This window comes from Suricata suricatta, chromosome 14 (assembly GCF_006229205.1).
Source record: "Suricata suricatta isolate VVHF042 chromosome 14, meerkat_22Aug2017_6uvM2_HiC, whole genome shotgun sequence".
NCBI classification, from domain to species: domain Eukaryota; kingdom Metazoa; phylum Chordata; class Mammalia; order Carnivora; family Herpestidae; genus Suricata; species Suricata suricatta.
In genome coordinates this window covers 83,652,198-83,679,716 of record NC_043713.1, presented here as the reverse complement: position 1 = coordinate 83,679,716, position 27,519 = coordinate 83,652,198, and the positions used below count along the sequence as shown (strand labels likewise).

General features: G+C 39.5%; 1 protein-coding gene across 8 annotated transcripts in view; it reads left to right on the top strand.

Moving 5' to 3' along the window:
• SBNO1 (strawberry notch homolog 1) overlaps positions 1 to 27,519 on the top strand; it is a 64,799-nt gene that overhangs the window by 15,495 nt on the left and 21,785 nt on the right. For 6 of the 8 annotated variants that reach the window (XR_003902342.1, XR_003902343.1, XM_029921320.1 and 3 more), the window contains 20 exons: positions 401 to 501; positions 4,771 to 4,867; positions 7,768 to 7,928; positions 8,873 to 9,006; positions 9,194 to 9,284; positions 10,785 to 10,946; positions 12,289 to 12,424; positions 12,504 to 12,609; positions 12,745 to 12,898; positions 14,081 to 14,263; positions 14,799 to 14,896; positions 16,067 to 16,218; positions 17,987 to 18,184; positions 18,855 to 19,022; positions 19,122 to 19,297; positions 19,758 to 19,889; positions 21,742 to 21,877; positions 22,775 to 22,887; positions 22,978 to 23,049; positions 23,507 to 23,606. Coding sequence is in view for 6 of the 8 variants with exons in the window: in XM_029921320.1 (XP_029777180.1) it covers positions 401 to 501; positions 4,771 to 4,867; positions 7,768 to 7,928; positions 8,873 to 9,006; positions 9,194 to 9,284; positions 10,785 to 10,946; positions 12,289 to 12,424; positions 12,504 to 12,609; positions 12,745 to 12,898; positions 14,081 to 14,263; positions 14,799 to 14,896; positions 16,067 to 16,218; positions 17,987 to 18,184; positions 18,855 to 19,022; positions 19,122 to 19,297; positions 19,758 to 19,889; positions 21,742 to 21,877; positions 22,775 to 22,887; positions 22,978 to 23,049; positions 23,507 to 23,606 (2,670 nt within the window). In the remaining 2 variants the exon portion in view is untranslated. The remainder of the gene's footprint in view (positions 1 to 400; positions 502 to 4,770; positions 4,868 to 7,767; positions 7,929 to 8,872; positions 9,007 to 9,193; positions 9,285 to 10,784; positions 10,947 to 12,288; positions 12,425 to 12,503; positions 12,610 to 12,744; positions 12,899 to 14,080; positions 14,264 to 14,798; positions 14,897 to 16,066; positions 16,219 to 17,986; positions 18,185 to 18,854; positions 19,023 to 19,121; positions 19,298 to 19,757; positions 19,890 to 21,741; positions 21,878 to 22,774; positions 22,888 to 22,977; positions 23,050 to 23,506; positions 23,607 to 27,519) is intronic. The other 2 variants (XM_029921318.1, XM_029921319.1) reach the window with 2 other exon arrangements.

Below are 27,519 nucleotides of genomic sequence, written 5' to 3'. Positions count from 1 at the left end.
AAGTATCAACTCAGGTGAGATTGATTCTGTCTTGGTGATTACACCAAGTTTTGTGGGGTTTTTTGATGAACCAAGTGAAGTGTCCCAAAATAATGCTAGCTGTTGGTATTTATGTTGGAATACACTATCAAATACTTCAGGTTAAGGTGTCTTTATCAAAAAGGTAAACTATCAGAGTTTTAAAGATTCCTGTATATACATTTCTGTTTAAGGTACTTGTTTTCTAAGGTTAATTCTTCCATGATAACACGTTGCTTTGAATGTTTTTAATCCTTGTGCTTAAGTTAGTGATAAGTAGATTGGTATTCTTTTGTGAAGTGGGTAAACTACTAAATTTTTAAAAAACTATTGGAAAAGAAATTCACATTTTGTTCTAAAATGTAATGACTCTCCTTCTCAGCTGATGTAAGCAATGGCACAGTAAAGAAAGAGTCTTCTAATAAAGAAGTAGCAAGAATATGGATAAACGACATGAAAATGAGGAGTTTTTCCCCAACCATGGTGAGTTTTAAAAGCTGTCTCTGTATTGTGTGGTAAGGAAGTACACTTGGCTAAAAGTACTCTAAAACAACCCTCAGGAAACTTTTTTGGGGCAAGGGGGGACTACGCAACTGCATAAACTAATGAATATGCATTAAATCTTACTGAAACTAACATACTGAGCAAGGTGATTATAGCTTGCATATTTGATAGGGTGTAGTATTACACGCAGTCCTCATGTCATTTTATTGTGATTCTCATCTGATGAGAGACAATGTGGAGTTAACCAAAAGTATTTGATACCTGTGTCCATTTTAGGATTGAACTTGAATATATAGTTAGTTATGGGCTGTCAGATCATACAGTGTTCTAGTTAGAAGTAATTTTTTTTATATAGTTTGGAAATTCTGTATGCTTTGAGTTCATTAACTCTGTACATTTATTTCATTGCTGTGTATAACGCTGCATGTGTGTGGTGGGTTTGAACAAGAGGTGTACTACATGGTTCCCCCTTTCGTAATCACAGGATTTGACAAGCACATGGTTTAAGTAATAGAAGGTACAGCAAAAAGTACATAGGGACACTCACAATTAGCGTTACGAATTTGGAGGAAGAGGAGATCTCCCTGGACTCAAATGGTTTAGGAAGGTTTTGTTTTGTAGTGGAGGCATAATGGAGTTTGAGTTTTGAGTTTGACAAGACTGTAAGAGGGCAATTTAGGAAGGGAGCTAACGCATTGTTTGGCACAGAGGAGATGGTGGCCACATGTTTAGGTGACCGTAAACCAGGAGAAAGTTGGAATCGTTGGATTTGGCACTTTGGTGGGTCCTGAGTTGAATTTTAAAGATTCGGACTTGATACAGCACCCCTAGGGGCCACTGGAAATGGAGGATCCTGTTAATGGATCAGGTGGGGAAGAGAGGCAGATTGGAAAGTTGGTTAAATACTCCAGAAGGGAAGTATTAAGAAATTAAACTTGGGGGACTATAAAGAGAATGATTAGAACAGGGTGAGAGGAAAGAAAAAAAGGAGAACGTGTAATAATACCAGAGGATTGATAAGATTTGGGGATGGAATAAGGAATTGGAGAGAGAGCACAGCCGTCTGCCTGAGGTGTTGAACAGGGACTAGGAGAGTGCGTGCTGGCAGGACCCAGTTTACTTAATGGTTGTGTGCCAACGACTTAACATGGAGATTGATTTTTAGAAAATAAGATTGCATTTTTCTTTCTTTCTTTCTTTCTTTCTTTCTTTCTTTCTTTCTTTCTTTCTTTCATCTATCTTTCTTATCTCTCTTTCGTTTATTTTTGAGAGAACCAGTGAAGGAGGGGCAGAGAGTGGGGGACAGAGGATCCCAAGCAGGCTCTCTGCTGACAGCATACACCCCCATGCATGGCTTGAACCCACGAATTGTGAGATCATGACTGAACCCAAGTCTGACGCTTAATCAACTGAGCCACCTAGGCACCCTGAGGTTGCGTTTTCTTTTTTTTTGTTTGTTTATTTTGCTTTCTTAATGTATATAGTACAGGTTCCCAGTCCAGCTTATGTTTGCCTTTAATATGCCAAAAGTTCTCCATTGATCTTGCAGTTAAGAAACATATAACAGGGAGTGCCTGGGTGGCTTCAGCTTAGGTCATGATCTTGTGATTTGTGAGTTCAAGCCCTGCATGGGGCGCTCTGCACAGAGCACGCTTCAGATACTCCGTCTCTTCTCTCTCTGCCTCTCCCCTGCACATGCTTTCTCTCTCTTGTTCTCTCAAACATTAAAAACAAAAAAGAGGGGCACGTGAGTGACTCAGTGGGTTGAGCGACTTTGGCCCAGGACGTGATCCCACAGTTTGTGGGTCAAACCCCAAAACAGGCTCTGTACTGACAGGGCGGAGCTTGCTTGGAATTCTCTCCCTCTCTCTCTGTCCCTACCCCACTGATGCTCCCTCACTCACTGTCTCCCAAAATCAATAAACTTGAAAAAAAATCTAATGGGCGCCTGGCTAGCTCAGTCAGTGGAGCATGTGACTCTTGATCTTGCAGTTTTAAGTTCTGGCACATTGGACACAGAGTTTACTTTAAATATGTGTGTCTGTGTATGTATGTATGTATATGTGTGTGTGTACATATATATACACACACATATATATATATATAGCAGAGATTGCAAATTGGTAGACTATGGACCAAAGCCAGTTGACAGATGTGCTTTGTTGGGTGGGACTCTACAGTATTTTGAAAAATTTGAATTTGTTGCTACCACATAAAAATCCTGATTTCCGGGTTCTCTTGAAAAACAGGAGTGCCTGACGACCCTGGGCCCACATTCCCCACCTAGTTAAATAGCCTTCTAGTTGGGAACATGTACTTTGTGTGTTGGGCAGGCATCCCCCAGGTTCCACAGTCTCCCCACTCCCCCCTCATTTATCTCCTTGACCCAAAGCTTGGTGACCTTCGGTTGCCATTTTATTGGCTTTGAAATTTACCTGTCTGTCCAGTTGGTGGACAGAAAAATCACACTCTTGGTGATTTTTTTTTTTTTTAATTCAGGTATGGGAAGCTAAGATAGAGGGAGAAGGAAGGAGGCTGGTCATTTAGCATAGTATGCATTTTTTTTTTTAATGCTTTGTGTTTTATTTCTTTTTGAGAGAGAGCATGAGTGGAGGAGGAGCAGAGAGAGGAGGACAGGATCTGAAGCAGGGTTTGCACTGACAGCTGAGAGCCTGATATGGGGCTCAAACTCACAAACTGTGAGATCCTGACCTGAATGAAAGTCAGTAGCTCAACCCACTGAGCTATCCAGACACCCCTAGCGTAGTATGCATTCTTATTTGATAGGTGGGGAAAGGGCTGAAGTGGGGGTGGGGAAGACACAGAATTTAAGTGATTTGCGCAAGGGCACACAAGTTAACAGCAGAATGAGGATTTATGTGTGTTTCTTTGCCAACCCCACTTTGTCTCCAGTTTCTAAGAACATTTGAAACTTTTTTGGGTTTTTTTTCTAAGGATTCCATGGATTGATGTTGATTGGAAGCTTATCTACCATTTCCCTTTTCTTCCCCACTTTTATTGTCGGTGTGCCGTCATGACTCTGGACAAAATAAGAAGAAATGGAAGAGCCTTCCCTCACCTTCCAATGCTCTGTTATCCTTGGTGTTGCCTGTGGGCCCTGACTGGCTTCTCTCCCGTTTTTTATTTTTCTCCCTCCTCCTTTTTTGGATATACTTGATTTCACAGCTTTTTCTCTATAGTCTTTCTTGAGCAAGCACATTAAGAAGTATGATCTTTGGTGATTGTTTTACTTGTGGTGAAGAGAGGCTTGTTCAGGGTCTTTCTTTTCTCCATTTCTCCCTACCTCTCCCGCTTTAAGATTCTGTGAAGAAAGAAAGGAATGTGTGATTGGTAACCATTCACACAAGTTGCCTAGGACAGTCTGTATTTATTCCAGTTTTCCTGGTGTACTTACTAATAGCTCCCCATTTCATTTTCATGTGTACCGAGGTTTAGAGAGTAAGTGATAATGGATTTTTTTTTCATTTATTTATTTTTGAGAGAGCACAAGTGGGGGGGGGGGGCAGAGAGAGAAGGTAACAGAGTCTGAAGCAGGCTCCAGGCTCCGAGCTGTCAGCACAGAGCCCAACTCCGGGCTCAAACTCACAAACTGTGAGATCATGACCTGAGTTGAAGTTGGACACTTAACCAACGCAGCCACCCAGGCACCCCAAGTGATATGACTTTCTTATACGTGATTGTTGTTGTGTCTCTGGAGACACAGATGTCTAAAGTAAATTCTCTGTCCTTCAGAAGAACCTTTAAATCCAGAGTTTTTTGGGGTTGTGGTTTCAGTGTCCCAGGGAGAGAAGACAGATGACATGAAGGTACACTGAAATGAGGGTTGTGTGACTTCAGCAGCTTCTGCCATTGAGGTTAATAGGATGAGCTGCTGGGGCTCATACATCTTTCTCCCTAAACCTTTTGGTCCTTCTATTCCTGGAGCTGACACGAAAGACTGAGGTTAGAAAGAGTTCTGGGCCTCAGGGAAGGTGGCAGCAGAGGGGAAGGTAATTTGAGAGGGTAGTGGCTAGAAGAAAGATGGAGCCCCGAGGTGACCCAGTGGGGTGAGAGCTGAGAGCGGGGCGTGGGTTGTCTCTGCTTATCAGAGGAGCACGGAAGAGCAAAACTGTGATCCCGGCTGAGGAATGTGGTATTTCCAGGACTGAGGACTGCTAGTATTCCTACAGAGGAATGTTTCTGTGTGTTGGCTGGACCTCCAGTATCTGACTATGCTCTGTGTTACAGAAGGTCCCTGTTGTGAAAGAGGAAGATGAACCAGAGGAAGAAGATGAAGAAGAAATGGGTCACGCAGAAACCTATGCAGAGTATATGCCAATAAAATGTATGTCTTTGGGGTTTGTCACGATGCTGAAAGATTTCTGGGTTCCGCTTAAACTTGCCTGCACACATTATCTGTTAGGATCTCCCCATATTGGGTACCTTGCAGTTTGACAAGTATGAGCCTTATAATCTGTTTTAAACTATTATAGGTTTTAAGATATCTAGGCGAAAATTTCACTGGTGTTATATTTTCCTCCAGAAATTTAAAACTGTTTTGGGTTGAAGTCCTTTAAGAGTAAAAAGGCTTGGGGGTTTTTTTGTTTCCAGTTAATTTTTTTCTCATGTCAGCATCGAGTATAAAATCATAGTAAATTAGGGGCGCCTGGGTGGCTCAGTCGGTTAAGTCTCCGACTTCGGCTCAGGTCAGATCTCACATTCGTGGGTTCGAGCCCTGCGTCGGGCTCTGTGCTGACAGCTAGCTCAGAGCCTGGAGCCTGCTTCCGGTTCTGTGTCTCCTTCTCTCTCTGCCCCTCCCCCTCTCATGCTCTGTCTCTCTCTGTATCAAAAATAAATAAAACATTTAAAAAATTAAAAAATAAATAAATAAATAAAATAAATAAAATCATAGTAAATTATAGAAATGTAAATCTGTACCTTAGCTTTATATGCTTTATGCAAAAAAACAAAAGCATGGGAATCTTTAAAATACAATGTGTTATTAATTTCAGTGGTGTGCATTAACATTTCTCCCTTTTTTCCATAACAACCATGATTTATTTAGTGACCACTGTGTCAAATTGAAAATTAATAGTTTTTAACCTTGGTGTAAAAATGTTCACTTTGGGTGACTCTGTCGGATAAGTGCCCAACTCCTGATTTAGGCTCAGCTGTGTGATCGAGCCCATTGGAGCTCCAGCTTGACATGGAGCTTGCTTAAGATTCTCCCTCTCCCTCTTCTCCCTCCCTCGAGAGTGTACTCTCTCAAAAAAAAAAAAAAAGTTCACTTTCTCATTATATGGTGGTGATAAGATGAAAAAAATATACATATGGCTAGAATCTTTTATGTACTCTCGGTTTCTATAAAAAGTCACTAATATTACTGCTTGAACACTGTTTACCAACTGTGTATGGACCTCAAGATCCCATAATTTTCTGATCTTAAAAAGAAATTATTAATTTTTAAAAAAAATTTTTTTTAAATGTTTTATTTATTTTTGATACAGAGAGAGACAGAGCATGAGAGGGGGAGGGGCAGAGAGAGAAGGAGACACAGAACCAGAAGCAGGCTCCAGGCTCTGAGCTAGCTGTCAGCACAGAGCCTGACGTGGGGCTCGAACCCACCAACGTAAGATCTGACCTGAGCCGAAGTCGGAGGCTTAACCGACTGAGCCACCCAGGCACCCCAGAAATTATTAATTTTTAATGTTTATTTTTGAGAGAAAGCACGTACTCGTGAGTGGGAGAAGGGGAGGGGCAGATATAGAAGGGGACAGGGAATCTGAAGTGGGTTCCACACTGACAGCAGAGAGCTGGACGTGGGGTCTTAAACCCATAAACCATGAGATCATAACCTAAGCCAAAATCGGACGCTCAACCTACTGAGCCACCAAGGTGCCTCTGTTTATTTAAGTTTATTTATTTACTTTGAGAGAGCTAGTGAGGGAAGGACCGAGAGAGAGAACCCCTAGCAGGCTCCGTGCTGTTAGTGGAGCCCAACTGAGGACTTAATCTCATGAACTGTAAAGTCATGACCTGAGCCAAAACTGAGAGTCAGATATTTAATCTGCTGAGCCATCCAGCAGCCCCTAAAATGAACCTTAGAAGGAAAAGGAAAAAATTTCTTTAAATTAAATTTTACTTTATGTTTTTAAATTAAAAAAAATTTTTTTAATGTTTATTTTTGATACAGAGAGAGACAACGCAAGCAGGGGGAGGGGTAGAGAGAGGGAGACACAGAATCTGAAGCAGGCTTCAGGATCTGAGCTGTCAGCACACAGCCTGATGCGAGACTCGATCCCATGAACTGCGAGATCATGACCTGAGCTGCGGTCGGATGCTCAACTGACTGAGCCACCCAGGTGGCCCTAAATTTTATTTTTTAAAATTTAAATCCAACTTAGTGAACATACAGTAAAAATATATTTTTTTTAACGAACTTTAGTGGGCACATGGCTTGCTCAGTTGTTAGAGCATGCAGTTCTTAATTTGAGAGTCATGAGCTGGAGGCAGCCTTACATTTGGTCTGGAACCTACTTAAAAAAAATACCTACATACATAAATTTTTAAACAGTGAACTTCAGATTGTGGTATCTGAAATGGGTAATTTCCCCCTCCCACACATAATAGTTTTCATAAAAGGATTTAAAGTTTATCCATGGCCCTTTAAACCAAAGTCAGCAAACTACATTTAGAATAATGCTTGTTTTTATAAAGTTTTATTGGAACATAACCATGCCCATGAGTTTATTTATTGGCTACGACTGCTTTTACACTGCTACATACCAGTGTTCAATAACAGACAAGATCCTCTGCAAAGGTAGAAATATTTACTGTCTGACTATATGTAGAAAAGGTTTGCTGAACTCTATTTAAAGCTATTCACATAATGCATTTTGGGAAATTAGTTGCTGTTTAATTTTATAGCCAAGATTTCCATTAAAATACCTTTCAAAATAAAATTATATTCCAAGCTTTTGTTTCCCTGATGCAAGTGAATGATTCATCCAAATAAATTCCCAAATCTAGAATTGTGTTTGTTGCTGTTGGAGAACCTAGTGGTGTGAACCAAGTTCATATTTCTCAAGATTTTTTTAGTCAGCAGGTCTCTGTTTAAAGCAGAAGTGTTTGATAAACAGGTTCTTTTAGTCTAATTTAAATGATAATTTACCACCTATCAATGCCTTTATAGAATCCTGAAGTGTATAGTTACTTAATTACTTTTATTTAAAATTTTTCATTTAGTAAAAATTGGCCTACGCCATCCAGATGCTGTAGTGGAAACTAGTTCTTTATCCAGTGTTACTCCTCCTGATGTTTGGTATAAAACATCCATTTCTGAAGAAACCATTGATAATGGCTGGTTATCAGCATTGCAGCTTGAGGCAATTACTTATGCAGCCCAGGTAAGCAATAATATTTTGTAGCTACATATGATATTTATCTTTACATCCTGGTACATATAATATAGTTGTTTTAATGCAAAGGTTAAGTTTTCCTTGCATGAAAAACTTATGAATGTGGTTTTTATAGAAGTTTCATGTATGAGAAAATTAAAGAGGTAGCATGGATTCAGGGGGTGTGTTTCTAATAGAAATGACAGATGTTATAGCCTTTTTGGGAATGTATTAAAATTAAAAATACATATATCCTAGGGCACCTGGCTGGCTCAGTCATGTGGCTTTGGGGTCATGAGTTCAAGCCCTGTGTTGGGCGTAGAGCTTGCTTGATAAAATAACATATATCCATTGATCTAACAATTCCATTATTGAAAGACGATTTGACAGAACTATTAGATTGAGAATATATATATATTAAGGAGATGGATGGGTGGGTGGATGATTGACTTTTGTGTGTGTGTGTGTGTGTGTGGATGACTATTCATTGCAGCTTTTTTAAACCCTCGTGGTTGAATGCTGGAAAAGACTTACAAGCCCACACTCTTGGGAGTGTTTGGACCAACTGTGGTATTGCTGTATGGGTATAGTACTGGGGTTTTTCACCAGGAATTAGAGTTGTCTTGTAAGGGTTTCTGTCATGCCCCATTTCTGTAAAACGTGTAATGGCCAATCAGCTAACCATCTTCCGCGTTTATGTGTGATTACAAGTTTGTATTTGACAGTATGAGTGTTGAAACAGGTACAGGAGAATACGCACCAGCCAGTCTGTTCATTTCAGTTACCTGGTGCATATGAGTGTGGGAAGAAAGAATACGTAGTATATATGAAGAAAGTATTTGTACTAAGCCAAAGTGTGTGCTACTTGTATAAACATAGATCACATTAATGTCTTCCTGTTTGAAAGACCGATCACTAAGGAGTAGATTAATTATCAACTTCCTCTTTTTCAGCAACATGAAACATTCCTACCTAATGGAGACCGTGCTGGCTTCTTAATAGGTGACGGTGCTGGTGTAGGGAAAGGAAGGACGATCGCAGGAATCATCTATGAAAATTACTTGTTGAGTAGAAAAAGAGCATTGTGGTAAGTGCGTGCCAAAGACTGGCCGTGGAAGCTTGCTTTTGTGAGTACTTACTTATGCACGTGAGATGGGTTTTACTGAGTAGGTGTATTTTTTTTTTTAAGTGTCAAGGCCTGGTGTTATTTATCCTGAATATTGCTAGATTGATGAAATTTGCATTTATTTGTGTTTTTCTTTTTTATGTGGCAGGTTCAGTGTTTCAAATGATTTAAAGTATGATGCTGAAAGAGATTTGAGGGACATTGGAGCAAAAAACATTTTGGTTCATTCATTAAATAAGGTATGGAAGTTTTCTCTTAAGTTAGTCATTCAGTAAATATTGATTCATCTATGAGATGGGAATAACAGTTTCTCCTTTGTAGAGTTATGAGGCTCAAATGAGTTCCTTTACAGAGAGCATTAGTCGAGGGCTGGCCATTGTTAGGTTGTGGGTTATACGTCAGCTGCCGTGCCAGGTGTGGTTGTGGAGTGACAAACAAAATAGGTCTTGTCTCTGTTGTGACGGAGTTTATTCTCAGCCTTCAGTGTTGGTCTTTGTTTCTGAGATAACTTTATATGGCTAAAACTCCCAGCTGTGTGCATTAGGGTGCAATGTAGTAAAGCTTGTGGACAGGTAGTGTGCCCATCACAGCACATAGAGAACTGTTGAAATTTGGAGACTGATATTTGTATGTCCAGTAGATTTGTATGTCTATACCTGCGTTTATGTTAGAACAATCCTGTCAAGTGGAAGAAAATGTGGGTAAGTATCTAAAGCAGTTTAATGTGATAAGAATCTTAATGTTCATTTAGCAAATCTTTACTGACTTCTTACTACGCACCAACTGCTGGAGTTCCCAGGGTGGAAGAGACAGACCTAGCTCCTGCGGGTGCCTCCCTTGTTAGCCTTTTGAAAATAAGTAAATGGAGACCCTCCGTGTGAACCCTAAATTGGTTTAGTCTTGTCCTGCTTACCATTGGCTTTTTGGGTAGGTATGACTGAGTGAATTGGTAGGTAAAGTACTAGTTCTTGAATTGATAACTCACAGCCCAAAACTAAAAAACCGCAACTAGAAATATTTTTTATTTCTGAGCTGGCCTAATTGAAGAAGGGCATATTAAACTATTCAGTGTAGTTCATTATATATGACTCAGGACTTAAAGTGACTTGACATATAGTAATGCATAATAAATGTTCATAGAATGAATATCATGACTCTTTTCTTGGAGGGGAGTTTGGTTTATAATCTTTGGGTTTTTTGTTTTGTTTTGTCTGAGAGGAGGTGTGGGGGACAGGCAGAGGGAGAGAGGAGAGAATCTTAGGCAGGCTCTACACCCAGCACAGAACTCCATGTGGGGCTCAATTCCATGCCGGTGAAATCATGACATGAACTGAAATCAAGAGTAGGATGCTTAACTGACTTAGCCACCCAGGCCCCCTATAATCTTTTTTTGTTGGTAGCTTTTTAAGGGGTTGCTGGGTGTGAGGCCTGCTCTCCCTCTGTTTCCCCCCCGCCAGCAGGGCCAGCTCTCTCTCAAAAAAAGGTTTTTGACACTTTGATGAAAACTGAATCCTTATACCATGAAGTTGTGTGTGTCTGTGTGTGTACGTACATATACCTACAATGGTACATATGTATGTGTATACCTATATAGAAGAAATTTTGTGTATGATCTTAGGGGGTCCTTGGACTTCCCTAAAACCCATTGACGGACCTGCCAGTTTCCTGCTATAGAAGCTTGGGTAAGATAAATGTTTCAGAAAGAAAAGTGTATTTATAACTTCTTTTTTCTTTTTTAGTTTAAATATGGAAAAATTTCTTCCAAACATAATGGGAGCGTGAAAAAGGGTGTTATTTTTGCTACCTATTCTTCCCTTATTGGTGAAAGTCAATCTGGCGGTAAATACAAAACTAGATTAAAACAACTTCTGCATTGGTGTGGTGATGACTTCGATGGAGTGGTATCCTTTGCAAAAAATGTTTATATATATATATTTTAAGTGGTTTTATGTTTTTATTTATTGTTGAGAGAGAGACCGAGCATGAGTGGGGGAGGGACAGAGAGAGAGGGAGACAGAGAATCTGAAGCAGGCTCCAGGCTCTGAACTGTCAGCACAGAGCCTGACGTGGGGCTCGAACTCAAAAACCGCGAAATCATGACCTGAGCTGAAGTCAGCCATTTAACTTACTGAGGCACCCAGGCGACTGTTTTTATATTTTTTAATGACACAAAAGTGAATATAAGAATAAACCTTTGGAAAACTACGTCCTGAGAATAACTGAATTGCTGGGATGAGAGCTTTAATGATTGTTCAGCGTCCAGGAGGTCAAAAAGTTGATTCTGTTTTGTAGCTGCCATATAGGAGGCAGATATAAGAAATGTTAAGAGGTGCAGGGCGTGATGACTACTGTATTCCTCTTTCGGGGGATTCACAGTGCACATTTATATACTAAAGTACTTGAGAAGACTAAGGGGGAAAAACTGAACTTAGTGATTTCCAAACTCATTTGTTGTCCTGCATGAGAATCGCCGGTTTTTGAAATGCTGATTAAGTTAGTTTCCAATAGTATTCTACTTAGAGAATTTGCCAAAATTGTCTGTGTGGTGGACCTTTCTTGCCAGAGTGGATCCTTTCCTCCATTCTAATCAGGAATTAAGTATCTGGTTAATATAAATACCCAAATCAGTGGTTGCCTCTGAGACTTGAGAGGGAGGGGTTATATCAAAGAGAGGCGCCTGGAGGGCTTCATTTATGTTTGTATTCTTAAAGAAAAAGAATCTGAGGCAAATATGATAAAAAGTTACAAGTTTTTACCATAAAAGATTTTTATCCATAAGTGGATGGTGGGTATGTTGGTGTTATTTTATTTATTTATTTATTTATTTTAAGTTTTTTAAAATGTTTTATTTATTTTTAATACAGAGAGAGACAGAGCATGAGAGGGGGAGGGGCAGAGAGAGAAGGAGACACAGAACTGGAAGCAGGCTCCAGGCTCTAAGCTGTCAGCACAGAGCCTGACGCGGGGCTCGAACCCACAAACGTGAGATCTGACCTGAGCCGAAGCCGGAGGCTTAACCGACTGAGCCACCCAGGCGCCCCTGTTGGTGTTATTTTAAAAAGTTAATGCTCAGGCTTATTATCCATGGCAACTCACCCCTCCTGATTATCTTGAATTTGGCCCACTCCTCTACCACAGAAATTTGGGATGTTTCTCAAGACCTTAAGGAAATAAAAGTTAAATTGTCCTTAAAGATTAGAAATACTTGCTACTGTGATATGTTCCTTAATTCATTCGGTACAGATAGTGTTTGATGAATGCCATAAAGCAAAAAATTTATGTCCTGTTGGTTCTTCAAAGCCAACCAAGACAGGTTTGGCAGTCCTAGAGCTCCAGAACAAATTGCCTAAGGCCAGAGTTGTTTATGCTAGCGCTACTGGTGAGTTGTTATTTTACTTGAAAGATAAATGTGTGAGTTATTTTTTCAACTATAAAATGTTTTGTTTGGGATTTTTCAGGTGCGTCTGAACCACGAAACATGGCCTATATGAACCGTCTTGGAATATGGGGTGAGGGCACTCCATTTAGAGAATTCAGTGATTTCATCCAAGCAGTAGAACGGAGGTAACGCAGTTTACAGTAGATGCTGTTTGTTCTCAGTTGCAGTCTAAAAGAGGTGTTATTGCTAAAACCTTTTCCACTTATATTAAAGCCCTACTATATTTAATGATAGTTACTGTGTGTTTTAATTTTATTCAGAGGTGTTGGTGCCATGGAAATAGTTGCTATGGATATGAAACTTAGAGGAATGTACATTGCTCGACAGCTGAGCTTTACTGGAGTGACCTTCAAAATTGAGGAAGTTCTTCTTTCTCAGAGCTATGTGAAGATGTATAACAAAGCAGTCAAGCTGGTAAGAAGTTTTTTCTTAATTCCTAGTATTTTTAATGTCTCTCAGCCCACAGGAATGTATTTTGCTCTAAAATAACAAATTGCCAGATCCTTACTTTCTTAATTTTCTAAGCTTTCTCTTTGTTAAAGTAATTTATTAGGGAAAAAAAAAGCTATAGGAGAGCCTGGGAGGTTTGGGCAGTTTAACATGTGACTCTTGACTTCAGCTCAGGTCATGATCCCAGGGTTGTGGGATTGAGCCATGCATCAGGGTCTACACTGGGTGTGGAGCCTGCTTAAGATTCTTTCTCTCCCCCTCTGCTTCTCTTCACTACTTGCACATGCGCTCTTTCTCTCTTTCAAGTAAATATAAATAAGTAAAACAACATAAAAAAGCTTCTTATAATGGGGTGCCTGGCTGGCTCAGTCAAAGAGCATACAACTTAATCATCAGGGTTATGAGTTGGAGCCTCACATTTATTGTAGAGATCACTTCAATACATTAACTTTTTAAAAAGTCAATTTTTAAGTTGCATAGTTTAAAAAAAATTTTAATGTTTTTTTATTTTTGAGAGAGAGAAACAGTACAAGCAGAAGAGGGGCAGAGAGAGAGAGACAGAATCCGAAGGAGGATCCAGGCAATGAGTTGTTAGCACCGAGTCCAGTGCCTAGCTCAAACCCACAAACTGCAAGATCATGACCTGAGCTGAAGTCAGATGCTTATCTTGCTGAGCCAGCTAGGTACCCTAGGTTGCATAGTTTCAAAATTGCAGTGTAGCTATTCCCTAAAATGACTGTAATTGCTAAGAAGAATTTGGAGGCAGCTCTGAACATCCTGAAAAACATTTGTTTAGAGTTTCCCAAGCTACTGAAGATGGTTTATTAAATTAATGTTAAGTAATCTTACACCTAATGTTACTTGAATCGGTCATTTTTTAAGTGTTTGACTTATTTTTGAGAGAGAAAGTACACGAGCAGAGGAGTGGCAGAAAGGGACACAGAGAGAATACCAAGCAGGTTCCATGCTGTCCACGTAGAGCCTGATGTAGGGCTTCAACTCAGAAACCTTGAGATCATGACCTGAGCCAAAATCAAGAGTCAGATGCTTAACCAGCTGAGCCACTCAGGTGCCCCAAATCTGTCATTTTTAAATAATTCTTACTCAGTAGGTGAAATGTCTTAAATGTTGATTGTGTGTCTTCAGTGGGTCATTGCCAGAGAACGATTCCAGCAAGCTGCAGATCTGATCGATGCTGAGCAACGTATGAAGAAATCCATGTGGGGTCAGTTCTGGTCTGCTCACCAGAGATTTTTTAAATACTTGTGTATAGCATCCAAAGTTAAAAGGGTTGTGCAGCTGGCTCGAGAGGAAATCAAGAATGGAAAAGTAAGTTGAACATGGCAGGTTTCTTCTTTGGTTGTGTTTTCTAGTCTTTTGTGCATTGAGGCTTTCTGCTTGTAAATCCTGCTCTTTCTGAGAGCTGTAAAAGTTTTAATGTAGTCAGACATTAAAATGTACATTTTTGTAAATAAAAAAAAAGTAGTGCTTGTTTGTAAAGAATTCAGATAGCTCAAAAGAGGATAAAGAATAAACCATTATAACTTGGCAATCCATAGATATAACTTACTGATGACATGTGGGTGTTTATTGCGATGCATTTTTTTTCTTCTTAGCAAAATATAGACCTACTTGAAGTACAGAGAACTGAGGCTGGGCCTTCAATTATGTCCACTGTGGAACTCTTCCTAATGAGGTGTTTTACACACAGCATGTCTCAGATATGTGCAGAATGAATAAATGAGCACATATGTACAATAATGGGTCATTCTTATTTGAAATCCTCTTTCTTAACTAAATATTTAAAATATGTCTTAAGAAACCACACGCATAGTTTTATTTATAAGTCTGTTTTTCTCTCCAGTGTGTTGTCATTGGTCTGCAGTCGACAGGAGAAGCTAGAACATTGGAAGCCTTGGAGGAAGGTGGAGGAGAATTGAATGATTTTGTTTCAACTGCCAAGTAATGTTTTTGGTTTTAAGTTTTTATTTAGATTAGTTTTAAGTGTTGACATTTCCTGGAAGCAAAAATTTTGATTCATCCATATCATCATTAAAGTTTTTCTGATCTTAGTTTTTGCAGTTCTCTGTGTATCCATGACAGTGTATCCTTTGGAAAACAACATACAAATGCTCAGTTGTTAAGCATTTTGACAAAATTGTGCCCAGTGTTTGAACTAATGGAAGGGTATGATTTTTGTCTTGTAGATCTTGGAAATGTGTGACAGCTTGGATTATTTTCAGTTTTGGTTTCAGTTTTGTAGTGTTTGAAACTACCATTTTCCACACAAACAATAAGTGGAGCCTGCTCCAGTCTAGTAATCTCTAGTATGGAAATGGCACACAGTCATGGGGTATTCAAAAAAGTTCTAAAAAGAAGTTTTAGACTTTGTTTCTCAGGTTATTTGCCTGCCCTACCCACGTTAACTGTAGCAGTAAAAAAGCAAAAGAACCTTTGCCCCACCTACTACCTTTTGTTTTAGGCAATATATTCAAGTGGCTCCTTTTAAGATGGCTATAATCCAAAACTGCTTCTAAAAGCAAAACATGCACCTGCTAATCAGTCTTCTTCTGAACTTAGGTGCCTATTACTGTGTTGTTGAAAACGTTAGACGCTAGTCACATGTGCCTATCAATGGCTAGTCCAAATTGATATATGCAGTGAATATAAACACACCAGATTTCATTCAATATATATTTTAAAGTATATATTTTACATCTCACTGATTGAATGTTGAAATGATACACTGATATATACTACTAAAATAGATCCTGAAATATATTATTAAAAGACATTTATCTAGTTTTCTTTTACTTTTTAATGTAGCTACTAGAAAATGTAAAAATTGCATGCTTGGCTCGAACTATATTGCAGTTAGCCTTGGCCTAGAATATCAAATTTATGTCAGCTGAATTATCAATATTGTAAAACTGAACAAAGTATGCAGTATTTACTTTTTTATAAGTACTTTTAAACATGTTTAACAAATTATATAATTATTAATAATCAATGTAAATTAAATATATTTAATACATTAAATATATTTTCAACAAGACTTTATATATAGTAAACTATGTGGCAGACTGAACCACTAATTGTCACTTTCTCTCTCCTGTTTGTCACTCCAAACAGAGGAGTATTGCAGTCACTAATTGAAAAACACTTCCCTGCTCCTGACCGGAAAAAACTTTATAGTTTGTTAGGAATTGATTTGACAGCTCCAAGTAACAATAGTTCACCAAGAGATAGCCCTTGTAAAGAAAATAAAGTGAAGAAGCGGAAAGGTGGGTTCTTTTCTTTAATGATGTTGAAAATAGAGTAAATGTGAGCATTTTGAAGCAGCTATATTTTGGGATTGAGCTGCCTTCCTTAAATTGACACGTGGTGGTATATTTTCACTATTGCCTATATAGTTTTGAACACAAATAACTCCCTGCTTTAAATTAGAGCTTGAACAATTTGGTGCTAGGCACTATACTAAACACTGGCCATACATTATTTCATTTAACCCACAAAGGAGCCCTCTGAGAGTAGGTCTTATATTTTGTGTTCTAGACAGAGGACACTAAGGCACAGAAAGATGGAGAATCTTTCCTGAGGAACCTTCCCAGGTTCAGATAGCTGGTGGGCAACATGGGGAAAGCCAAATCTGGGCCTTGCCATTGCTAACAGCTGCATGTGCGTACACATATACGGTGTTTTTTATGGTCTTTGAAGAGGCCATAATTAATTTATTATTTAATTATTAAGAATATACTCAGTGCTCATTAGACATTTTATAATATACCAACTTCAGCTTGTGTGTAGATGGTTAGTGAGATGTTTGACTTTCAGAAGTCATCTCAGGGCGCCTAGTGGCTTAGTTGGTTAAGCATCTGAGTTTGGTTCAGGTCTTGGTCTCACCGTTTGTGGATTCAAGCCCCAACGTCGGGTTCTGACAGCTCAGAGCCTGGAGCTGGCTTCGGATTCTGTGTCTCCTCTCTCTGCTTCTCCGCTACTTGCTGTCTCTTTCTCAAAAATAGTAAACATTTAAAAAAAAAAGTTAACTTCACAGGCTCTCTCTAGAACAGTGATAACTTCCGTTGGAATGTCTGTGATACCATGTATTCTAAATACAATGGCTGACACTTGAACCTTAATTTTTTTTATCTTCTTAGAAGAAGTACATTTTTTTAAAAATTTTTAAATGTTTATTTTGAAAGACAAAGCACCCGAGCTGGGGAAGGGCAGGGAGGGTAGAGAGGGAATCCCAAGCAGGGCTGAAACCCACAACTCCAGGATCATTACCTGAGCTGAAATCAAGAGTCAGACGGTTTACCGGCTGAGCCACTCCAATTCCCCTTCATTTTTAATATGCTTGAAAGTGGGTTATTATATTGACAATATTTTCAGTGGTGGTGGCACAAAAAGTAATGCCATATTTTAGAATCAGTGGCCTCTTAAAGTATTCCATAAATTATTTTTATTTAAAGTATTTTATTTCTTAAGTATTCTATAAACCTATAATGTTAGGTCTGTTCTCTCACCCTAATACACAATTGGATTGTGAAAATGCTGGATATTCTGTTTTATCTCTATTGTCCTGAATTTGTTTTGAAACGTTATACATTTAAAGGAAGTTGTGAATTTGTAGCGACATGTTTCATTTCTTCTTAATAATTAAACTTAACCTGATTTTTTATGGGAGTCTGAAAGGTTAACACTTAACTTGTGAGTTTTGTGTACTTATGATGTTTTTCCTCTGTTTCTCATTTGATTAAAAACATTTTTTTAAATATTTATTTTTGAGAGAGCACGAGCAAGGGAGGGACAGAGAGAGAGGGAGACACAGAATCTGAAGCAGCTGAGCTGTCAGCACAGAACGTGACACGGGGCTTGAACTTCCGAACTGTAAGATCATGACCTGAGCTGAGGTCGGACACTTAACCAACTGAGCCACCTAGGCGCCCCCACTGTGTTTCTCATTGGAATAACTCATGAGCTAAATGTAGTATTTTGGATCTTTAGAACAGTGTGTTTGGGCTGACTGTCTTGTTTGGGGTTTGAGGGTAGGTGAAGAAATAACTCGAGAAGCCAAAAAAGCACGAAAAGTAGGTGGCCTTACTGGTAGCAGTTCTGACGACAGTGGGAGTGAATCTGACGCCTCGGATCGTGAAGAAAGTGATTATGAGAGCTCGAAAAACATGAGTTCCGGGGATGACGACGACTTCAACCCGTTCAGAGATGAGTCTAGTGAGGATGATGAAGACGGTAAGTGTGTCGGTTAAATATAAACTAAAGGAGAGTTCTCTCTGTGTCTGAAATGGGATATTGTTTTATTTTATTTTTTATTTTTTTTTTAAGTAGTTTATTGTCAAATTGGTTTCCATACAACACCCAGTGCTCTTCCCCACAAGTGCCCTCCTCCATCACCTCCACCTCTTTCCGCCCTCCCCCTTCAGTCCTCAGTTCGTTTTCAGTATTCAGTAGTCTCTCAGGTTTTGTGTCCCTCTCTCTCCCCAACTCTCTTTCCCTCTTCCCCTCCCCCTGGTCCTCCATTAGGTTTCTCCTGTTCTCCTGTTAGACCTACAGGTGCAAACATATGGTATCTGTCCTTCTCTGGGATATTGTTTTAAAACCTCTTTGTTTCCTGTGAAGTACAAATCATTGCACAGATTTCTCCTCTTGGTGGACAACTCCCAAACTTGTTTGTCTATCGGTAGTTTCTCTCATTTATGGGAGACGGCGGCCTCAATTTTGTGTAGAGCGTTTTATCCTCAGACCACGTATTGTACCTTAGGGTGTGTTGGGCGTATTACTGGACCACTGTAGTTGGTGACGATTGTAAGTTACTGGTTAATACAGGAAATTCAGGTGTTTTTGCCTTTGAAGATTCTGCTTCGTTTACAAATGATTTGACACATCTTTTTTTAACTTTCAGATCCCTGGTTAATCAGGAAAGATCACAAGAAAAACAAAGATAAAAAAAAAAGGAAAAGTATAGATCCAGATTCTATTCAAAGTGCCTTATTAGCATCAGGTCTTGGATCAAAACGACCTAGCTTTTCATCCACACCAGTAATTCTGCCTGCGCCTAACAGTGCACCAGGTATCTTGAGAGGAAGCTTGCTCTGTCCTTGAAATGTACTTTTTAAACATACGTATTTGAACTTCTTACTGATTTTTTTTTTTAATGTACTTTATTTAGCTAACAGTAACACCACCAGTAACAACAGCCTTATAACAAGTCAGGATGCTGTGGAAAGAGCCCAGCAGATGAAGAAAGACCTCCTTGATAAACTAGAAAAATTAGCTGAAGACCTTCCTCCTAATACTCTGGATGAACTTATTGATGAACTTGGCGGCCCTGAGAATGTTGCTGAGGTATATATGACTCGATCAGAGCTGTGTCTCTTCTTGGATTTTTTTTTTCTTTTGGCTACTTCCAAAATCCTATAGAATGAGTGCTTTTTGCGTATCATAATAATGTGTCTAGTTTTTTTCTTAGGTCTTAGAATCCTGTTCTCTGTCATCCTAGAGTCAGTGAATTCTTATCCTTAGTATCTTGTGTTTACTCAACACACTGATCTGTTACTGCACCTGTCACACAACGTTTGTGATCATTGCCACGCATCTGCTTTCTCGGCTGGAATCTGAACTAGTCCAAACCAGAGACTGTATTGCAGTGTTCTCCCCCCCACAGTGCCGGCGCGGCCCGGGCTGCGCAGTACGCGCTGGCTTCCTCACCCCTTCTGTCCCCACCGCATTGCTCTACTGAAGGGGTCCTGAGTTTCCTGCCACCTGATCAGGTCCCTTTAATCATCATGACACTTCGGTTTTTCAGATGACTGGCCGCAAAGGGAGGGTTGTAAGCAATGATGATGGAAGCATATCTTATGAGTCAAGATCTGAACTTGATGTCCCCGTGGAAATACTAAATATAACAGAAAAACAAAGATTTATGGATGGAGATAAGGTATGTTTACATGGGATGCTCTTCGATGACAAGAACAGTACTGGTGTTTGTACTGTTTAGGATTTTGTGTTGTTTTTTCTTTTAAAATAAATTATGTGTGGGGGCTCCTGGGTGGCTCAGTTGGTTAAGCTTCTGACTCCTAATTTCAGCTCAGGTCATCATCCTAGGGTTGTGGGATTGAGCCCCGGGTTGGGCTGCCAGGATTGAACCTTCTTGGCATTCCCTCTCTTCCCTCTCGCTCTAATACCCCCCCCCCACTTCTCTCTCTCAAAATAAATAAATTTTAAAAATAAATAAAATTGTGTGTGTTGAATATTATTCTGTATTTTTTAGTAATTGTACATAACCACTACACATTTTACACATTATTTTCTCATAAATTGAATGTATTATTTTCTCTTGTGTACAAAATTAGATGATATGAGTATTAATAACTTTGGAGGCTTTCTAAATTTTTAATCAGAATATGAAAATATTGTGTTCTCTCAGGTCATCTTTGTGGCATCACATCTAATCCTACTCTCCAGTGTCAGTCTAATTTTGAGCTGAGAAATACGTTTTGTGCACCCAGATGACTAGTGTCCTTTGGTTTTGCCGATTCTTCCTGTGCCGTGTCACATTCGGGTGATTACTCTGAATGACGTGTAGATTGGCTTGCCTGCCCCCCCACTTTGGACACGGGCCTTGGTGGCGTCCTGGGGCCCTTTGTAGAGCCTCTTATTGTTAAGTGACAGTCAATTTTGAGATTCTCAGACTAGTTCTTGCCCATTTAGTTGGAATTACCATAAGCATTTGCTGATGAGATTGCTAAAAAATAGAGCACCACTTAAACCTAATTCCTTAATTTAAAAGGTAGAATAAAATCTTAAATCTTTACCCACGATTTTCTTTATATTTCAGTGAATTTTTCTGCCTCTGCAAATAAAAAAATTGAGGATAGTTACCACTATCAAAGTCGTCTTTTAGAAATATATTTATTTATGTACTTTAAACATTTATTTTGAGAGAGAGCTCACATGAGCAGGGTAGGGTGAGAGAGAGAGGGAGAGAGGGAATCCTATGCAGGCTTTCTGCTGTCAGCACAGAGCCGTTCGTGGGGCTCAGTCTGTCAACCATGAGATCATGACCTAAACCTATATTGAGAGTTGGGTATTTAACTGACTGAACTGACTGAGCCACCAGGTTCCCCTTATAAACATATTTAAGTACTTGTGTTACATATTTTAAAGATAGTAAGGGATGCTACCAGTTGTGTGCCGTACTTTGATGAATGTATACCCATACACATTAGGAATGGTATTAGTTGGAATTAGATCTTGCTGTTAAGTGACAGAAAATCCAAAGTCATATTGCCCTAAAGTAGAAGGTAATTTCTCCCATGAACACTCTTCAGTATGTAGACTAGGGCTGTTAAAGCTTCGTGAAGACTGCGCCGCCTCTTATTCTTTCATATGTGGGCCTCCATTTTCAAGGTACCTATTTCAGATTCAGTCCTAATACCTATACATTTCATCTAGCAGAGAGGAGAAAAGAGAAGGCATGTTCTGGACTTTAAAGCACATTTCTTAAATGTTCATATCACCCACAACCTACTGGAGTATGGCCACAGTTACCTGCACCGGAAAGTGAGAAATACAGTCTTGCTTCTGGGCAGCTGTGTGCCTGCCTAATTTGGGGTTCTATAACTGAGGAAGAAGGGGAGAATAGGTATTGGTGGACCACTAGTACTCTAAGAAATTTATATAGGGAACTTGCCTACTTGTCTTTGTACAAAGTTGATTATTCTTCTTTCTCCTTACTTTTTTTTTTTGCGTTTTTTTTCTTTTGTTTTCTCTCCTTCCTTTTGATACAGAATATTGCTATCATCTCTGAAGCTGCCAGCTCGGGTATTTCATTACAAGCAGATCGTAGAGCTAAAAATCAAAGGCGACGAGTTCACATGACTTTGGAATTGCCCTGGAGTGCTGATAGAGCGATTCAGCAGTTTGGTAAATTTCTACATTGGATATCACTTTACAGATAGCTGGGGATCATTGGGAAATGTGTGCATATCAGAACGTATATTTAATGTCAGGTACCTTAAAACATGATGCATATGTAATTTTGGAGCTCATTTTGTATTGCATATACCTGAAAATCTAGAATACACGTATTCATTTCTTAATATAGAAGATGTGTGTTGGATTTCTTGGAGTTTCTGGCATAATCTCTAAGAATGAGGTTCCTACAGAATATCTTCATTATGGATCTTCAGGATGTATGTGGGCTCTGTCAGAGCACCTGCCGCCTCAGGTTCCTCTCGGCCCTCAGTGGCTTTACTGAAGGCCTATCACTACCCCCTTGCCTGACCCCTTCATGTCTCTGTAACCTGATGGTTTAAAAAAAACAATTTTTGGAAGAGTGCAGAGCAGCTCTGTTCCGAAACATTGTGGTTAACCCAACTAATAATGTGTTTATCACTGGACAGCTCTGTGGCAGTTTCTGTTCTTTTGTAAGGGGGGAGTATTCTGAATACGGATGTTGTTCAAGTCAGTTTTTTTTCTTATTTTGTACATTTTGGGGAGTCACAATTGTTATATTCTTTTTGTTTTAAATACTTATTTTGAGAGAGAGACTGTGGGAGAGGAACAGAGAGGGAGTCAGAACTCCAAGAAAGGTCTACAGCGTCAGTGCCGAGCCCAGCGCAGGGCTCAGTCTCACCAACTGTGGGATCATGGCCTGAGTTGGATGCTTAACTAACTAAGCGCTGAGGCACCACGAATGTTAAGTTCTTTAATTTTCCTCTTAAGAGCTTCTGGATACCAGCTTAGTGTTAAAATGCTAGGAATAGATCTCCAAATACTTTGTATCTAGGGAACATATCAGTGTTTTTAATGTTGTTACAGGACGGACTCATAGATCAAACCAGGTTACTGCTCCCGAATACGTGTTTCTGATTTCTGAACTGGCAGGAGAACAAAGATTTGCTTCTATTGTTGCTAAGAGACTTGAAAGTCTGGTAAGTTTTTGAAGTTCTATAGTCGTGTACAAGAGGTGGTAAACATTACCCATCTTCTGTGCCTTGATAGGAAACTTTCTCTTTTGATAGGGAGCGCTTACACATGGTGACAGAAGAGCAACGGAATCCAGAGATCTGAGCAGGTTCAACTTTGATAATAAGGTACATTTCAGCTTTCAAAAGTATCTCTGAAAATTTGTGGTGGTGTCTAGTGTCTTTGGTGAACAAACAGGGAAAGTGGTTGCTGCTTAAAACTTAAAACTGCCTAGTCTTATGATTTTACTGTAAAATGATAGCACCCTGTAAGATGCAGATTTTCCCATATCCAATCTTTGGTGATCAACTCTGCAGTATAAGCACATTTTCATTCCTCTTAAGATATAGGAATATAATAAGTACTTGGGAAGGAATCAAGTGTGAATTTCCAGAAGTAAGGGAAGTTATTTACTGGACTTCTGCTTTGTGCTTCTGTGTGAATTAGTATAAAGTCTTGCTATTTTTCAATCTTTTGTATCATACATAATAGTTATAGTTTTTATAGCTTTCAGCTGGTCATGTGATTGAAGTGTAGCAAGTGCTGGAATTGGTTGACTTTTTGTTGTTGTTGTTTTTATTGCAGTATGGAAGAAATGCTTTGGAAATTGTCATGAAATCTATTGTCAACCTGGACTCTCCTATGGTATCACCACCTCCAGACTATCCTGGAGAATTCTTTAAAGGTAACTTTTATTTATTTATGTTTATTTAAAAGAAAATTTTTTTTAATGTTTGTTTATGTTCGAGAGAGTAGGAATGGGATGGGGCAGAGAGAGAGGGAGAAAGAGAATTTGAAGCAGGCTCCAGACTCTGAGCTGTCAGCACAGACCCCAACGCAGGGCTCAAACTCATAAACCGTGAGGTCATGATCTGAGCCAAAGTCAGATGCTTAACCAACAGTGCCACCCAGGCGCCCCTAAACATAACTTTTAAAAATGATCATTCAAGGGCACCAGGTGGCTCAGTCTGCTAAGCCTCCAACTTTGGCTCAGATCATGGTCTCATAGTTCATGAGTTCAAACCCTCCATCGGGCTCCACACTGGAAATGAAGCAATCTTGCCCTCCCCTTACCCTCTGCCCCTTGCCCACTCACACTTTCTCCCTCTCCAAATAAACTAAAAATAAAAATAATCACAATAGAAGAAAACACGTACAAGGTATGCACTAAAACTTACTGACGTGCTGTTATTTCTTTGGATACGAATTGTATAAAATTTAGAAATTAAAGGTAGGGGCGCCTGGGTGGCTCAGGTTAAGTGTCTGACTTCAGCTCAGGTCATGATCTCACTGTCAATGAGTTCAAGACCCGCGTTGGGCTCTGTGTTGTCAAGTCAGAGCCTGGAGCCTGCTTCCGATTCTGTGTCTCCCTCTCTGTCTGCCCCTCCCCTACTCATTCTGTCTCTCTCTCGCTCTCGCTCTCGCTCTCAAAAATATATGAAGATTAAAAAAAAAAGTAAAAAAAGAAGTTAAAGGTTAATAGACACCTAAGTTGACTTCTTAAAATCAGATTATTAAATTTTATTTATATGAAGTTTTTTTTTGCCTTTTTCATTGCATGTTAATACTAGATTAATAGAGGAACGTGGATTTGTTAGGTTAATTTAAAATCACTATGCCAGATAGCTTTTAAATTTTAATTTTAGAAAGTGCCTAGTTAAATAATCTCTGGATGTTGGTATAGAGTGTACATAAAACAAAATTGACCATGTATTAATAGTTGTTAAAATGGGGTGATGAGTTAATAATCCAAGATAGTGTGTAGAAAATCTTTTGTTGACCTGTTGTGTAAATCCATAGAATATATTTTCCCCATAAATTTAAGTAGTCTAGATGATTTTGATTCTTGATGATTTGTTTTATAGTTCAGAAGGCTATGAAAATATTTTGGAGGGGTGTCTGGGTGGTACAGTCCGTGAAGCATGAGACTCTTGGTCTTGGCTCAGGTCATGATCTAACAGATTGAAGTACAGAGTCTGCTTGGGATTCGGCCTCTCTCCTCTTTCTCCTCTGCCTGTGTGCAGGCACTTTCTCACTCTTTCTCTTTCTCTCTCTCAAAATAAATAAATTTCATTACTATTAAATAATTTTTTAATGTTTCCTTTTGAGGGAGAGAGAGTGTAAGCAGGGGAGGGGCAGAGAGAGAGAGGGAGACACAGAATCTAAAACAGGCTCCAGGCTCTGAGCTGTCCACACAGAGTCCAATGCAGGGCTTGAACTCACAAACTGTGAAATCATGACCTGAGCTGAAGTCAGATACTTAACTAACTGAGTCACCCAAGTGCCCCTCAAAATAAATAAACTAGAAAAAAAATATTTTAGAAAATAGGTACGTGTAGGGTATTTGAAACGTTATCATTGTAGAGTTAGAATTTTTCACTAGAAAGTCCTTTCCAGTTGAACCAGTGTTTAGTGTTGGTAACAAGCTATGTTGACATACTGGCAAGGGTGCTTATAATCGCTGAAGGCATTTAACAAAGCAGAAAATAAAGGGGTGCTTGGGTGGCTCAGTTGATTGTCTGTCTTGATTTTAGCTCAGGTCATGATCCTAGCATCGTGGGATCGAGCCCTGCATCAGGATCCACACTGGGTGTGGAACCTACTTAAGATTCTGTCTCTCCCTTTGCTTTTCTCCCCATCTCCTGCTGCCTCTCTCTCAAGAAAAGAAAAAGTAAAAAAAAAAACACAAAGCAAAGAAACCTATAAAGCCTTTCCCTCTTTCTCTTTTTTCTTCCTTTCTGTTTCCCTTCTTTTCTTTTTTTGTTTTTTTAATTGTGTTTAAAATGAGTCTCTCAGTGGGGTGACGTTGGCTCAGGTCATGATCTCACAGTTCATGGGTTTGAGCCCCATGTTCGGATTTGTGCTGACAGCTCAGTGCCTGGAACCTGCTTCCGATTCTGTGTCTCCCTCTCTCTCTGCCCCTCCCCTGCTTGTGCTCTGTCTCTCTCCGCCTCTCCAAACTAAATAAACATTTTTTAAAAATGAGTCTCATTTATTTCTAATTTTTTTCATTACATTTTACTTTGGACACCTGATGGCTCAGTTGATAAAATATGCAACCCATGATCTTGAGGTTGTGTGTTCAAGTCTCATGCTAGGTGTGGAGATTACTTAAAAATAAAATCTTTTTTTTTTTCTTAGCCCCACCCTAAAAATAAAATCTTAAAAAAAGAAGTAAATTACATGTTGCTTATAAACAGTGAAAAAAAGTTAAAAAGTATATAATGAAGAGTCAATATGCTCCCCTTAATCCCCCCCTTCCATTGTCGCCTGCTGAGGTCACAGATGTTGACAGTCTGAAGTGGAACCACCCTCCACGTCTGTTCTTGTTTGTCTAAACACAGGGCTTTTCGTTTGGATGTTGTAGACACCACCTGCAGTGTGCTTTTCTAATTTAATGACATTATAGACCCCTCTGAAAACTCCGTAGCTGTAGCACTAACATTTTTAAAATTTTTTCTTCCTTTTTAAAAATTTTATGTATTGGTTTTGAGAGAGACAGGGACAGCATTAGTAGGGCAGGGGCACAGAGAGAGAATCCCAAGCAGGCTCTGGACTGCTAGCACAGAGCCCAATGTGGGGCTTGAACTCAAGAACCATGAGATTGTGACCTAAGCTAAAATCAAGTGCTGGACACTCAGCCAACTGAGCCACCCAGGCATCCCAGCACTAATATATTTTTAACATTTGGATAATATTCTACAGTTAGCCAATGTAACAGTTTTTAAATCATTCCCTTATTAGTATTCAGGTGGTTTTCATTTTTTTTGCCATCGTAAACAGCGATGAAATTATACAGCTATCCTTCTGTACAGATTTTCTCCCAGGAGACTGGTTTCCAGAAAGGAAGGTTTTTGGTAGCAGAGATCGCTAGCTGCGTTCTTGTCACCTACAGAATTCAAACAGTTTTGTGTGTGTAGCAGAGTACTGGCTGATTTACTGAATGTGTAAATAGGATGCAATCATACTTTCCTGTCCACTGTTCTCTTAGACCCTTATTCCAGAAGTCTGATGTGGAGCCCGGACATCAGTATTAAAAAGCCCTGTAAACTAGGGTGCATGAGTCGCTTAGTTGGTTAATCATCCAACTCTTGCTTTCAGGTCAGGTCATGCTCTCGTGGTTCATGGGTTCGAGCTCCAGAGCCTGCTTAGGACTCTCTCTCTGCTCCTCCCTGCTAGGGCCTGCTCACTCACTGTCTCTGTCTCTCTCTTTAAATAAATAAATATATAAACTTTAGTTTTAATGTTTCTATTATTTTTTGAGAGTGAGAGACAGAGCGTGAGTTGGGGAGGGGCAGAGAGAGAAGGAGACAGAGAATCTGAAGCAGGCTCCAGGCTCTGAGCTGTCAGCACAGAGCCTGACGTGGGGCTCGAACCCACGAACCATGAGATCATGACCTGACCGAAGTCCGATACTTAACAGACTGAGGCACCCATATGCCCCGATAAATAAACCTTAAGACAAAAGCCCCATAAAATGCCTTCTTAGTAACACAATTCAGAACATGTTAACTGTTATACATGTTGCTCATCTTACGCACTGCCTTGTCAGTGCTGATGGGGAAAGTTTGGAGGGAGGCGAGATTAATAGCTTGCTT